General features: G+C 36.0%; 1 protein-coding gene across 3 annotated transcripts in view; it reads left to right on the forward strand.

Annotated features, from left to right (window-relative positions):
• Nucleotides 1-15602, forward strand: part of DYM (dymeclin) — a 619494-nt gene that overhangs the window by 275962 nt on the left and 327930 nt on the right. For all 3 annotated transcript variants that reach the window (XM_074206163.1, XM_074206161.1, XM_074206162.1), the window contains 2 exons: nucleotides 730-912; nucleotides 5420-5598. In XM_074206163.1, the coding sequence (XP_074062264.1) occupies nucleotides 730-912; nucleotides 5420-5598 (362 nt within the window). The remainder of the gene's footprint in view (nucleotides 1-729; nucleotides 913-5419; nucleotides 5599-15602) is intronic.

Genomic DNA, 15602 nt, shown 5'->3' on the forward strand with positions numbered 1-15602 from the left:
GAGATCAAATCATAATCTCCTCAAAGGTTCTACGTCTCTCTGAGTTAGGGTCTTTTCCTTTTAGGAATTTTTCTATGCACCCCCCTTTCCACTTCTCTTTCTTCATTTTTGTAAGACCTTGTGTTGGGGAGGGGCTGGTTCAGAGAGGTTTCGTGTTGGGATCCCTAGAGGCTTTGTTCCCTGGCTTTAGTAGCTCCACGTGGGCTGGCCAGTAGGGGGTGGTGGCGGGTTCGCTTACTTAGTGTAATATCTCCACCCAGCCAGGAGGGGGCGCTAGAGTTTGGAATTCGCCCTTCACCCCTTCCAGTAAACCCCAGACATGGCAGTTCCACTGCCAAACCTCCACTCTCTAGTTGTTTCTTGGAGTAGTTCCCACAGGAAAAGCTTCTGGGGCTGATGTTAGGTTAGTCTAGCTCTCACCCTCCCACATCCCCACTAACTGTCCCAGCTCACCCCCAGTTCCTGAAGACAGACCTTGAGGTAGAAGTTGTTTTCCTAGCTTCTCTTTCTGGCTTTTGTCTATCAGATTTCTATTAAGAGGTTTGTTTCATATTATATATGAGGGAAGATCAGGAAACTGATCAGGATCTGGGTTCTCTCTGTCATCTGGGCCAGAAGTTCATAAAATTTTAATAAATATTTCTACATAAATTGTTGAATGGTATAATGGTATAATGTTTGTATTCTTCAGTAAGTTCTGACTTAAAACACCATCTTTTACTTTTTTAGCTGGGCTTTGGACAGTCTTCACCCTGGGTGGAGTAGGAAGTAAACCAGCACCTCATCAGGAACAGTCTTCACCTCTTGCCAGTCAGAGCCTTCTGCTACTGCTTGTGCTGGCCAATCTCACTGATGCTCCTGATACACCAAACCCCTACAGACAAGCCATTATGTCCTTTAAGAACACACAAGGTTTGTCAAGCTTTTCGACCTCTATCTGGTTTTCTTTGTTCTCCATCATCTTTATTTCTGATACTGGAGATTTATCTCTGCAATTCCATTATAATAATGAGAAGAATTAAAAACTTACTAAACTTTATCTCCTTTATTGAAGTAGTACTATAGACCTCTTTTACTTGCTAGTTATTTAAATTCATTCTAAATATTTTGATTTATTCTTATACCCCGTTGAGTAATAGTGAAACTGAAAACAGCATTCTGTGTAATAGTACCTTTAAGTCACGGGGCAGAGCCAAGATAGCAGCAGGGGATCAGCCTCTCTTAGGTGCTCTCTCCAGAATATTTCAAAAATCTTAAAATCATGACTGCCTAAATTTTTGAGAGGGGGAATTCCAAATGTTACTGTTGAAATGACCAGAACTGAAAAGAAAGTTGGATCTTCAAGTACAGGACACATGTGAAGCATAGAAAGAGTGGATGAGAAACATAAAGTATGAGGGACTTAATGAGGATGAACTGCATGTATTCCTGCATAGAAAGTAATAGAGTAGGTAGAAGGAACTTTTATAGATGAGGCACAGGAGAGAGCTGAATTTGAAGATATATTATAAAAATAGAGTCAATGGGTGAAAGGGAAATGTACTGGGAGTAAGACAAAGTAATGGTAGCAAAGGCTAAGATATCTCCTGTAAAAGATATTTCATGTAGCTTTTGCAATGGTATGGAAGGTGGGGGGGAAGGCAAAGGGGAAATGAGGGAGCCTTCATTCCCATCAGACATGGCTCAGAGAGGAAACAGCATACACATTCAATAGGATATAGACATCTAGAAGAAAACGTTGAGAAGGGGAACAGGGGAAAGGGAAGGGGGAGGTGGGTGATTGAGGAGAGGGGCAGATCATAGAAGAAGATAGTCAGATATAGCACATTTTCTTTTTTACTTTTATCAAGGTGGTAAGATTGGCTGTCCTGTCCAGGACCACAGCCTGGATGGGTCCTGGTTCCCTGGGCTGGGATGTAAGTTTGGGTCCTCTTAGTCCCAGGGCTGGTGCTCTGTCTTCTGCCCCCCTTGGCTGCCCCACAGCACATTTTAGAAGAAGGACTGGGTGAAAGGAGAGATAAAATATAATAGATGATAGTGGGAAGGAATGGGTGGAAATTAGCAGCAACAACTGTGGAAAAATATACAAGTACCTTCTAGGATGGATTTATGATAAAGAATCTGATCAATCTGAGTCAAAGCTGATGGTATCAGAACACAGACTGAAATGCATTTTTTCTCTTTATTTAACTTCATTTCTCATGAGGTTTTATATTTTTGTGGGGAGGGGTCTTATGTTTACTCTTAAACAGGAACATTTTAGTAATTATAAATAAATTAAAGAAAATTTCAAAAAATAGTACCATTAAGTCAACATTGAATATTTCCACTAATAAATTTAAATAATCATGTGGATAATACAAAATAGCAGATGATCTAAAATTCATGCTTTAGGTTATGTTATTTTATTTTTATTATTTAATATTTGCTTTGTATTTGACCTGGAATCTTAAGTCTCATTCAGTATGAAATTGAGAATCTTAACAATTCTCCTTCCCAACATAGAACAATCGGTAGCACTTCAAATGTATTAGAATTTTCTTGCTAAACTGTTTTATCCCATATTGTTTTTCTGTCTTGTCAGAAAAGCACATATTATGATATTGACTTCATTTCATGTATTCCTAAGAATGTTTTTGAGAACCTAAGCAAACTGATTCCCCCTTTAGTAATAACTTCTGGTTTGTTATGATGAACCCTTTAAAAATATCATTGTTATAAGAACGACTAGCTTAATTTGCTATTATTATTATTACACTGCATTAAAAATATAAATACTGAAACCTTCAGGAAATCTTTATTGACATGATGTTTTCAAAAGAATTTCTAATATATGATTGCCCTGTGTTTTCTGCTTAGTTTTTGCTGTGTGGTTTCTCACCTCTCTATTTTTCTTCTTCAAAGGGCAGCCAAATAACATCGTGGTTTAGTGGAGAGCTCATCAGATGAACTATCAATATATTGAGGTTCTGATTCTAGCTTTCTACAAACTAGTTGTGTGATCTTTCACAAGTCAATTCCTTTCTTACAGCCTAATGTTTTCCTTGTTCATAAAATCATTTCAAACACATGAACTGCGGTTCTTCTCTTCTAATTCTATTACAGTTCTAATACAGACTGTATGATTTAAGCTTTGGTATTTATCTTGTTTGAAAATTTGGTTTTTTCATTGTGTGGTGAAATGCCTAAAAGTTCCTAGAATAACAGAAGCTGTATCCACTGCACCACCTAGCATTTTCTAGCTTTCTCAAAAGTTCAATAGCATTACCAGATATTTTTTCACTTTGACTCATTTTTATGTAGTTGGCTTATAAATTTGCAACTAATTAATTGAAACTTCCAAGATACATTCTGGTCTGGTTCTTGCTTGGTTTAGATTTTTAAAATACTTTTCTCAGTTTTTCATGTTTTTTGATGACAGCTTGTTTTTATTATGCCAGTTAATATTGAAACAATTATAAGCCAACATGAAACTTTGCAAAATATTGTCTAAGTAAGATCTAAGAAATAACTGATATTATATATATGGCAAAATTATTTCAAGTTCTCTTTCTACCAGAATGGTTTTTCTCTAGTCCCATAACCAGAATATTGGTCTTTAGAAAAACGCTACCTTGAAGGTACAGTATTGCCCTCAGAAACCAATCCTAATATGATAAAGATTTTTCTTACCCTATAAACTTCTAGTTCAATCAAAGTAAATTGGATTTATTTATCAACCAGTAATCCTAATTCATAAAAAAAAAAAAACGCTAAACCTGGTGAGGACTTTAGAGACAATGGTCTCCCTTTCCCTCAATTAATATTTAAGATAACTGAGACCCAGAGGCTACAAGAGACATAAAGTACTTTACCATTTGTAAACAGGTACACAGATGGAAGAATTGAAGTCATGGAAGTACAGCAGGGTGATTAAAGCAATGTTCAAATTTTCATTTCTATTACCTGTGACTGTGCTTACCACAATATAATGTGGTATGCCAATGGATAGAATGGTAATTGACCTATCTGGATGAGAACCTGTATACACCAACCTACAATTTTTTTAAGGAATCCTAAAGTGGCATCCTTTGAATATTCACAAAATATAATCCATCTACTTCTTCACATCTTAAGGTTTAAGATCTTTATCACTTAAAATAGTGATTATATTAAAATGGTAAAAATGCTGTGGGAAGACTAGGAAGGTATAAGACTATTCTCTGGAAGATTAAATTTGTTTTAGGTAACATCTCTTTACATCAGAAGACATGGTGTAAATGTTAAAGCTATTCTTTGTAGTAATCACATACTTTATGTGCTTAAAAATCCCTTGATGTTTTGAAAAATAAAAAAAAATTATGGTAAAATATTAAGTTCCTTGCTACTAGTAAAGTTGTTATAATCAGGTAAGATCATGACTTTTTATGAAAGTCAAGTACATCCAGTCATCTACTCTGACACCTTAATTAACCAATTTGGATTTCTAAAATAAGCTAATTAGTTATTAAGTAGTGTGGCAATTATCACTTCTGAAATTAGAGGAACTATCCCAAATGGACTTTCATATGTATCTATGTCTTTATAGAATACTTAGATAGTTTTCTTGGAAAATATGAGGAATAGTTCTTTGAGGTTAATGAAGTTTTCTTTCACAAAAGAGTGAGAAATTTTCTAAGATTCTTCTTGATATACTATGGATTGTTATTGTCAAAGAACCCCATGATAGACATGTCCATTTCAATCTAATTTTTAATGCTAGCTATACTTCAAAAAGTTTAATATTCTAACCATTATCTTCATAAATGGCTTAAAGTGAATAGTGAAAAGTAGAAAAATAATTTTAAATGTTCCATCCTGTATTTCAGAAATAAATTCTTTTTAAATTAGTTCTCAGAGTCAATGCCTACATGAAAACCTTTATGTTCTTGTTTATATGTTTGTTTCTGATGGTGACTTTTTAGGATAATTTCAGAAATCTAATTTAATAGTTGTTAGGTTAATTAATTCACATTTAAAAAGAGTTTTGTCATTTATAAAGACTTTCTTTACAAAAAGGAAATGCCTACTAGTGATGGGTAGTACAAGAGTGTTTTCTAAGATTGTATATATTAAAAAAAATATCTAAATATCTGAAAGTTAGAAAGAGTAAACTCAAGAAATGTGCCCAGAGTCACTTATCTCAGAAATGGTGTCATCTAGCTCTTCTGAATCCCAACTCCAGAATTTTCCCTGATTTCTCTGAGAAGATTGTCAAGATGTTAGGTTTTTTTATCCATGTCATATGCATTTGAGTTGATCTGTGGAATGAACAAAGTCTCTATTTGCCTATATGAGTAATTTTTTCCTAAAACCAAAATATACTTAAATATTATTTTAACATTACAAAGAAAATTAATATAGTTACTTAATATATTTTGTATTGTTTTCTATATTTCAGACAGCACTGCTTTTCCTTCTTCAAATCCACATGCTTTCCAGATTAACTTTAATAGTTTATATACAGCCCTGTGTGAGCAGCAGAAGTCTGATCAAGCAACTCTTCTTTTATATATGTTATTACATCAAAATAGTAATGTGAGGACATATATGTTGGCTCGTACAGATATGGAAAATCTTGTAAGTATTGTACTATATGCTGCTTACTTGTATTTTTTGAATTTGTTTTGAATTTTATTTTTCAACAAAATAGGTTTATCATTATTTTGAAGTATTAATATTGAATTTATATAGCTTAAATATAAGAAAGATGTTTTGTAGTGAAATATATGGGTGCTTTTATTGTCCTTGGGATCAAATAAATTCCATGACTTATATTGATAAAATAGTTTTTATTGAAATATTTAAACTTCTTTGTTAATGAATTAAGCACAACTAGGATAAGAAAAAAAGCAACAGATTGAGGAATATTCTTTGTACTCTATATCTTTGTAGAATTATATAGAAAATTAATAAGTGGATGGTCAAGTGCCTTTCTCTAATGGATAAATGGATATAAATCAACAGTTCTCACAAGAATTGAAAATTGTTACCACCTGAACATTTGCTCCAAAATATTAGTAATAAGAAAAACAACATACTGCTGTAAGATATCATTTTGTATCAGAAAATTGGTAATAATGACACAATCAGAATATTAATATTGGAGTTATTTTTAAATAATTTGTTTTTTTTGTTTTTTGTAAGACAATATGGGGTTAAGTGACTTGCCCATGATCACACAACTGGGTAATTATTAAGTGTATGAAGCCAGATTTGACTGTAGGTACTCATGACTCCATGGCTGGTGCTCTATCCACTTCGTCACTTGGCTCCCAGTATGGAGATATTCCAGCTATTTTGGAAATAAATTTGAAATTATGCTAAAAAAGAAAAATGAATAAAATGTCTTTTTACTTTGACTGTTAGCCATATGTGCCAAGGACATAGATAGTAAAAAAGTTTCAATATACACCAGAATACTTGTCATACTACTTTTTTATTTAAAATAACTTTTGTTTCCTCTTTATTTCATTTACTGACATTTTATTTTTTTATCACTTATATTTCCCCTTTTATATCACACTTCTCCCTATCCCAAAGAACCATTCCTTATAACAAAGACTTCTTTTCAAGGGAACAATAGATCATATTCAAAGTAAAGCAAATAAATATATCTAAAAAATCTTCTGATTCTATATGCACTATTTTTTTTTTTTAGTTTTTACAAGGTAATGGGGTTAAGTGTTATTGCCCAAGGCCACACAGCTAGGTAATTATTAAGTGTCTGAGGCCCGATTTGAATTTAGGTACTCCTGACTCCGAGGCCAGTGCTCTATCCACTCACTTTGCCACCTAGCCGCCCATATATGCACTATTAATACCTTGATGGACTTCTTCTTAACTCTTCCCTCTTTACTATCTCTTCTTTGGGTGCCAAGCTTGTCTTTATAATTTTGCATTTAAACTGTTTTGTGATGGTTATTCTTTTCATATGTATTATTGTAGTTATTTGAATATATTGTTTTCCTGACTGTTTACTTCACTTGGCATTGGTTAATGTATTTTCATGTTCATCACTTTAATAATTTTTTGATTCATAGTAATATTTCCTTCCATTCTGCTGCCCCAATTTATTTAAATCTACATTTTTTCCCAGTTTTTTGCTACCACAAAAAGTATACCATCACTTTTTGTAGTAGCAAAAATTTCAAGCATATCAATGCCCATTGATTAAGGAATAGTTAGACAAACAGTGCTTTGTATGAATTTAATGGAATATCATTTCAATGTTAGAAAAAATGTCACAACTAGAAAAATAATATATACATGGCCACATCAAGGTGAATTAAAAACAATTCACATGTAAATATTATGTTATAATACCCAAACTTGGTTCTATATAAGAGATAAATGTATGCATCCTCTTTTTGATAGAGATGGAGTTGAGCATATATTTTTTGAGATTGATTAATTTATTGGTTAGTTTTTCTTAAGTTTTTTTTTTCTCTTCTTTTTTTCTCTCTATATTTAATTCTCTGTTCTAGGGTGAGGGGAAACAAATATTTTGAAAAATGAAAGTGATCTGAATACAAAAATTGTGTTACTTCAATAGAAGCTTATAAATATACTAGACTACATTACTAAGAAGACTAAAACGTAAACACTAACTTGCATTGCAAAATTGCAGTGCATAAACGAAGTTCATAAAAATCAATAATTTTGTATATTGTCAATAAAATTTGGATTTCTAATTTTTAAAATTTTTTATTTGAGAAGTAGAAAGAGAAATTCCTTTAAAATAATTGGAAATATAGAAAATATTTCAGAATCTTTCCCCTTTACAGGAAAAATATTGGTGTAATTGTAAAATCTTCATATCTAAAAATAAAGGGAGATCTAAATACCAGTATTTTGTATACTAAATTATAATAAAAATGACAGTAGGACCTGAGTTAATTTACACATTCAATGCCATAAAAATCCAACTTCCAAGGGATTATTTTATAGTAATGGTATCAAACTCAAACAGAATTAGATACCTACCTTCTATACATTGCATTAGAAGACCACAAATGATCATCTGTGTAATATATTACTGTTTATTTGTTAAACACTTCCTAATTGCATTTTGATCTGGTATCCTCATGGTCTCCTTTTATTCTATCAAGAATTTAACCTATATGCTTCATAGTGGTACAAAATAACAATAATAATATTAATCATAATAATAATATTCATCTAAAGGAGGAAAAAATCAAGAATTTAAGAGAGAAGTAATATAAGAAGAAAATACTTTAATCAGACCTCAAACTACATAAGAGCAAGAGCCTTTCCCCAAAAGACAAATGGCTAAAAGATATGAATGATAAATTTTCACAGCTATTAACAACTTTAGAGGGAAATGATAAAAATAATTTTTAATTAAGAAATACATACTGGGGGGACGGAGCCAAGATGGCGACAAGAAGGGATCGAGTCTTAGGAGCTCTCTGATAAAATTCATCAGCTAAGGACTCTAACTAAACTTTCGAGAGACAGAACCCACAAAGGGACCCAGTGAGGCAGTTCTCGTACTCAAGGGAACCTGGAAAAGAGCAGAAAAGCTCTGCTCCCCGGGATTGGAGAGGCGGCCCACCAGAGGGGTGGCCCACCAGAGCCAAAGAACCTCAGCCTCCCGGAGGCAGCCCCAGGCCACTGGGGATCTCAGCTCACAGCAGCGGGGGAGTCTCCTGAGCTGCACCCCGAGGAGCACCGGGAACAAAGTGGGGGAACAGCTGGGGGACCTCTGCCAGAGCAAGCACCTGGAGCCCAGCCCTCAGGGCACACAGCAAGCAGCATCCTCTTTCCCCAGTCCTGATCCAGGAAACAGAAGCAGGTGGAGCCAGTAAGCAGGAGCCCCCAGGGCATGAGCCCATGGAGCTGAGGGAGGGGAGTGAAGAGAGACTGCCTAGCTCTGTCCTCTGCCCCTGAAACAGGACCCTGGGGCTTTGACCACATTCATATCCTGACCACAGTCTAGGCCCCCCCATAAAACAGCAGCCCCCCCCACACATCAGCCCCTTGGCAGAGAGGGGCGCTTATGATCATTCACAGACCAGGAGGGAGGACAGAGCCGCACACACTGAGACCCTTGTGGGAGTGTCCCAAAAGCTCAAGAAACACCCCAAACCAGGCCCAGGCTGGGAAAATGAGCAAGCAGAGAAACAAAAAGAAGACTATTGAGAAATATTTTGCAAATGAGCCCAAGAAGGACCAAAATACTCAGTCTGAAGATGAGGAAGCACAAGCTCCTGCATCTAAAGACTCCAAGAAAAACAGAAATTGGGCTCAGGCTATGATAGAGCTCAAAAAAGACTTTGAAAATCAAATGAGGGAGTTGGAAGAAAAACTGGGAAAAGAAAGGAGAGAGATGCAGGAAAAACATGAAAATGAAGTCAGCAGCTTAGTCAAGGAAATCCAAAAAAAAAAAATGCTAAAGAAAATAGCATGCTAAAAACCAGCTTAGGTCAAATGGATAGAACAGTTCAAAAAGTTATTGAGGCAAAGAATGCTTTAAAAAGCAAAATTGGCCAGATGGAAAAAGAGATAAGAAAACTCTCTGAGGAGAATAAATCCTTCAGACAAAGAATAGAATTCAGGGAGATTGATGAATTTAACAGAAACCAGGAATCAATACTTCAAAACCAAAAAAATGAAAAATTAGAAGAAAATGTGAAATCTCATTGAAAAAACAACTGATACGGAAAACAGACTTAGGAAAGATAATTTAAAAATTATTGGAATACCTGAAAGTCATGATCAGGAAAAGAGCCTTGACATCATTTTCAAAGAATTACTACAGGAAAATTGCCCTGATATTCTACAAGCAGAGGGCAAAATAGAAATGGAGAGAATCCACCGATCCCCCAGAGAAAGAGATCCCAAAAAACCAACCCCTAGGAATATTATAGCCAAGTTCCAGAACTCCCAAGTCAAAGAGAAAACATTACAAGCAGCCAGAAGGACACAGTTCAAATATCGTGGAGCTGCATTCAGGATCACACAGGATTTAGCAGCAACTACATTGGAAGCTCGTAGGGCTTGGAATACAATATACCGGAAGGCAAGAGAGCTTAGAATGCAGCCAAGAATGAACTACCCAGAAAGGCTGAATGTCCTCTTCCAGGGAAAAAGATGGACTTTCAATGAACCAGGGGAATTTCAAAGGTTCCTTTTGCAATGGCCAGAGCTGAACAGAAGGTTTGATCTTCAGATATAGGACTCAGGTGAAGCATGGAGATTGGAGAAGAGGGGGGAATATAAGGAACATAATGAGGATGAACTGCATGTATTCCTGCATAGAAAAATGACACTGATAATACTCATATGAACCTTCTCAGTTAATAGAGCAGGTAAAGAGAGCTTTTATAGTTGAAGCACAGGAAAAAGCTGAATTTGAAGATAAAATATGTTGTAAAAATGGAGTCAATCGAAAAAAGGGCAATGGAAGGGGAGAAAGAAAAAGGAGAGGGGGAATAGTCCAAGATATTTCACATAAGATTTTTTTTTATTACAATGAGCTATTGCAATGATATGGAAGGGGGGGAGGCAAGGGGGAATGAGGGAAACTTTGCTCTCATCAGAGATGGCTAGGAGAGGAAACAGCATATATACTCAATGGGGTATAGACATCTGCAGTAAGAAGGAGGGGGGGGAGCAGGGGGAAGGGGTGGGGATGTGAATAAAGGAGGAGAGGATGGACCATGGCAGGAGAGTGGCCAGATAATAACACATTTTCTTTCTTACTTCTTGCAAGGGGCTGGGCCTAAGGAGTGGTATGGGGGCTCAGGGCTTCTTGGCCCCAGGACCAGGGATCTGTCTGCTGTGCCGCTTAGCGACCCTACAGCAGAGTCATAGTGAAAGGAGAGAGAAAATAGAGTACATGGTAGTGGAGAAATAAGAAAGGAGGGAGTTGCGATCAGCAACGGCAAAGGTGGAAAAATATGGAAATAACTTTTGTGATGGACTTATCATAAAGAATGAGATCCACCCATGACAGAGTTGTTGGTGTTGGAACAAAGACTCAAGCACATTTTTTGTTATGATTATTTGGGGGAAAGTGCAGGGCAAGTAGGGCTGGATGACCTGCCTGGGGCCACATAGCGGGGTGATCTTTGGGTGTCTGGGGCCGTATTTGGACCCAGGTGCTCCTGGCTCAAGGGCCAATGCTCTGTCTGCCACCCAGCCACCCCTACTATTATTACTATTTTATTTTATTTTGGGTCTTTTTTTCCTTTCTTTTGTTTTTTTTTGGTTTTTTTTTTTTTTTTTGGTTTTTGCAGGGCAGTGGGGATCGGGTGGCTTGCATGTCACATGGCTGGGTGATTGTTGGGTTTACGAGGCTGGATGTGGACTCGGGTGCTCGTGGCTCCAGGGCTGTTGCTTCATCCATTGTGCCACCTGGCCATACCTACAATTATTACTATTGTTATTTTTTTATTTTAATTTTTTTCCTCTCCCCTTTACTTTTTTCACCCAAACAAGTCTATCTATATTCATGGGGGAGGAAGGGTATTTTGTTTACTTGTAAACAAGAATACTTTATTAATGTAAAAAAACATTTGTGCAAAATGAGAATAAAAAATAAATTAAAGATGGAAAAAAAAAGAAATACATACTAATGAAGTTTTGAGGTCAATTTAGCAAAAATGACAGAAAACAAAAACAATGATTGTTGTAGGAATTATGGGGAAAAGAAAAAATGTCTTCGTAAGTCTGTGGTAAGGTTCAGTCATTCTGGAAACCATTTTGGAGCTTTACTCTAATTGTCCCTAAACTATTCATACACTTTAGCAAACCCTTCTACTTGACCTCTATTCCAAAGGAGAAAAAGACTCAAAATTTTTCTAGAAGTACTTTTTATTATAGAAAAGAACTACAAACTGAGGGCATATCCATAAAATGAAGATTTGACTAAAGAAATTATGGTACGTAAACTTATTAGAACATTGTTGTGTAAAAAGGGGTGGATTTAGAGAAACCTGGGAAGACTTGTTTGAACTGATGAATTGAACAAAACCAAGAGAATTACTTGTACAATAACAACATTGTAAAGACAAATACCTTTGAAAGACCAAGAAGACCTATATCAGTGTAATTGCCAAGCTCATAGAGGATCAGTAATAAAAGAAATGATCTGCTTCCTTTTCTTTTTGAATCAGATTAACCAGTGGTTTATCAATTCTATTGTTTTTTTTCATAAAACCAACTCTTGGTTTTATTTCTCAGTTCAATAGTTTTCTTGCTTCCAATTTTATTAATTTCTCTTTTAATTTTTAGATTTTCTAATTTGGTATTTAATTGGGGGAGTTTTGATTTGTTCTTTCTCTAATTTTTTTTAATTACATGCTTAATTCAATGATTTCCTCTTTCTCTATTTTATTCATGTAAGCAGTTAAATATATAATATATCCCCTAATAACTGCCTTGACTGTATCCCATCAGTTTTGATAGGTTGTTTCATTACTGTCATTATCTCGGGATGAAATAATTAATTCTCTCTATAATTTGTTGTGTGATCCACTCATTCTTTAAAATGAAGTTATTTAGTGTGCAGTTAATTTAGGTCTTTCTCTCCACGGTCTATTACATGTGATTTTTATTGCATTATGATCTGAGGATGTATTCACTATTTCTGCCTTTCTGCATTTGATTATAAGACCTAGTCAGTTTTTGTGTAAGAGCCACGTACTGCAGAAAAAAAAGTATATTCCTTTCTATCTTGATTCAGTTTTCTCCAAAGGTCTTTCATGTCTAGGTTTTCTAATGTTCTGTTTTTCTCCTTAACTTCCTTCTTCTTTATTTTATCTGAGAAAGGGAGATTGAGGTCTCCCAGCAGTAGAGTTTTGCTGATTATGTCTTCCTTTAACTCATTCAGCTTCTCCTATAAGAATTTGGATGCTTTACCAATTGGTGCATACATATGGAGTTTTTAAATTGATTCATTGTCTATGCTACCTTTGAGGAAGATGCAATTTCCATCCTTATCTCTTTTAATGATACCTATTTTTGCAGCTTTTTTGCCTGAGGTAAGGATTGCTACCTCTGCTGTTTCCACTTCAGCTGATGCAAATATATTTTGCACCAACCTTTTACCTTTCTATGTATCTCTCTGCTTCAAATGAGTTTCTTGTAAGTAACATATTGTAGGATTCTGGTTTTTAATCTACTCTCCTATTCGCTTATGTTTTCTGGGAGAGTTCATCCCATTCACATTCAAAGTTACTAACTCTTTATTGCCTTCTATGATATCTTCCCTTGGTTTTTAGTTTCCCCTTTTCTAAATTTATCCATATTCACCAATATTTTGTCTCTGAATACCACCACCTTTGGTGTGTTTGCCCCCTTATAGCCAACACCCTTTCCCTTTCTTTCCCCTTTCCCTTTGCCCCTTTTTCCATCTGTTAGTTCCTCTTTTCCTTCTCCTCCCCCTTTCCCCTTTTAATACTTGAAAGGTAAGATTAGTTTCTTAGCTGAGTGTGTACATGTTAACTTCAGGCTTAATCTGATAAAAGTAAGATTCAGGTGGTTTTCAACTCCTCCCTTCTTCCCCTCTCTTGTAATAGGCACTTGATACCTCTTCATGTAATGTAATTTACCCCATTCAATCTCCTCCATCCTCCTGTCTCTTTACTGCCCCCCTTTTTATCGAGATATTGTTTTTAAATCATTCTATCAGAATCACAGACAAGTCATGAGTGTCCATTACTTCTGACTAAGCATATTCTTGCTAATAGTTTTAAGTCTCAAGAATTATGAAAATAATTCTCCCAGGTGGGATATAGCCAGTTTTATCTTATTGGATAGCATTTTTTTTCTTTCCTCTTTTTTACCTTTACATGTGTCTCTTGATTCTCCTGTTTGAAGACCAAATTTTCTATTTAGCTCTGGTCTTTTCATCAGGAAAAGTTAGAATTCTCCTATTTCATTAAATGTCCTTCTTTTCCCTTGGATGAGAAGGCTCAGTTTTTCAAGATAATTAATTCCTCACTGTGTTCCAAGCTCCCTTGTTCTTCAGAATATCGCATTCCAGGCCCTTCAGTCCTTTAATGTTGTTGCAGCCATGTCCTGTGTAGTCCTTTCTGAGGTTCCTTGGTATCTAAATTGTTTCTTTCTGACTCCTTGCAGGATTTTCTCTTGTATCTGATAGTTCTGGAATTTGACCACAATATTCCTTGGTGTTTTCATTTTGTGATTCCTTTCAGGAAGGGATTGATGTATTCTTTTAATAACTATTTTGTCCTCTGAGTTCCATGAATCAGTGCAGTTTTCCTTCAAAAGATCCTGAAATATTGAGGCCGGGCTTTTTTTGTCCTCAATGTGATTCTTAAGTTGTCTCTACTGGATCTGTTCTCTAGGTCAGTAGTTTTGCTGATGAGGTATTTTACATTTTCTTCTGTTTTTTTGATTTTTTGGTTTTGTTTAACAGATTCTTGTTGTATCATGACGTCATCAGTTTCCTTGAATTCCATTCTTTCTTTTAGAAAATAATTTTCTTGATTTACCTTTTGCAACTCCTTTTCCATTTGCCTAATTGTGGTTTTTGCACTTGTGCAATTTTATTTTCCAAGGATTTGTTTTCTTGTTGCAAAGTGTTAATTTTCTCTTACAAGGTGTTAATTTTCTCTTGGGTTTCTTTTCCCAATTTTTCCTATTGATTTTTAAACTCCTTCCTGATCTTTTTTAAGAAGTCTTCCTGGGCTGGAGACCATTTCATAATCTCATCAGAAGTTCTAGCTATCTCTGAGTTAGGGTCTTTTTCTTCAAAGTAACTTTCAATGGACCTCTCCTTTCTCTGGCCTTTCTTTATTTTCCTACGATCTTGTGTTGGTTGAGGGGTTGTTTCACAGATCTTTGATTTTGAAAATCTTAGAGGCTTTACTCTTAGTGGCTCCAAGTGGACTGGCTAGTTGGGGGTGCTAGAGTCTTTTTCTGGAGTGTCTGTGACCTTGATTTGTGACCCTCTCTCTAGATCTGAAGGGGGTTTAGGGAGCAGCAGGGTCTGGATTATCCTTGAACAATGTGTGCTGGGTCCTTGGGCTATATAGTTAATCATATTATTCAGTCAGTACTGAGAGAGATCTGCTACCCATACCTAAGCCGGGGGGGGTGGGGGGCGTGGGGGGATTTTACCATGTTTGTTCTGGGAAGAGTTCCTTTCTCCCACAGGGATGAGAGGGCACTAGATTGGAAGATATGGGGCTCCTGACCCTGTTCTTCCAGGCCAGCAGAGCTGACTGGATTGATATCTATCCTCCATGTTGGAATTCTTCCTCCAACCTCCCTGGAGCTCTCCTGCCTGTTCAAAAAGCCAAAGTTTACAAGGCTGTTCTCAGGTTAGACCCAGGTCTCACCCTGCCATCTCACACTGGCTCTTTGTTCTCTGCCCCCAGCTTATCCATATTCCCCTGAGATAGACCAAATGTCCTTTTCCTTTGCTTTTTCTGGATTTTGTGGATTTTAATTCTTTTTAAGAGACTTGATTCATATTTGTTCTGAAGGAAAGCCAGACCTTAGGACCGTGCCTGACTTCTCTCCATCATCTTGGCCAAAACATAACCTGCTTCCTGACAGATGGATTCAAGATGCAGAATTACATGTGT

Source organism: Macrotis lagotis, chromosome X (genome assembly GCF_037893015.1).
Source record: "Macrotis lagotis isolate mMagLag1 chromosome X, bilby.v1.9.chrom.fasta, whole genome shotgun sequence".
Taxonomy (NCBI): Eukaryota; Metazoa; Chordata; class Mammalia; order Peramelemorphia; family Peramelidae; genus Macrotis; species Macrotis lagotis.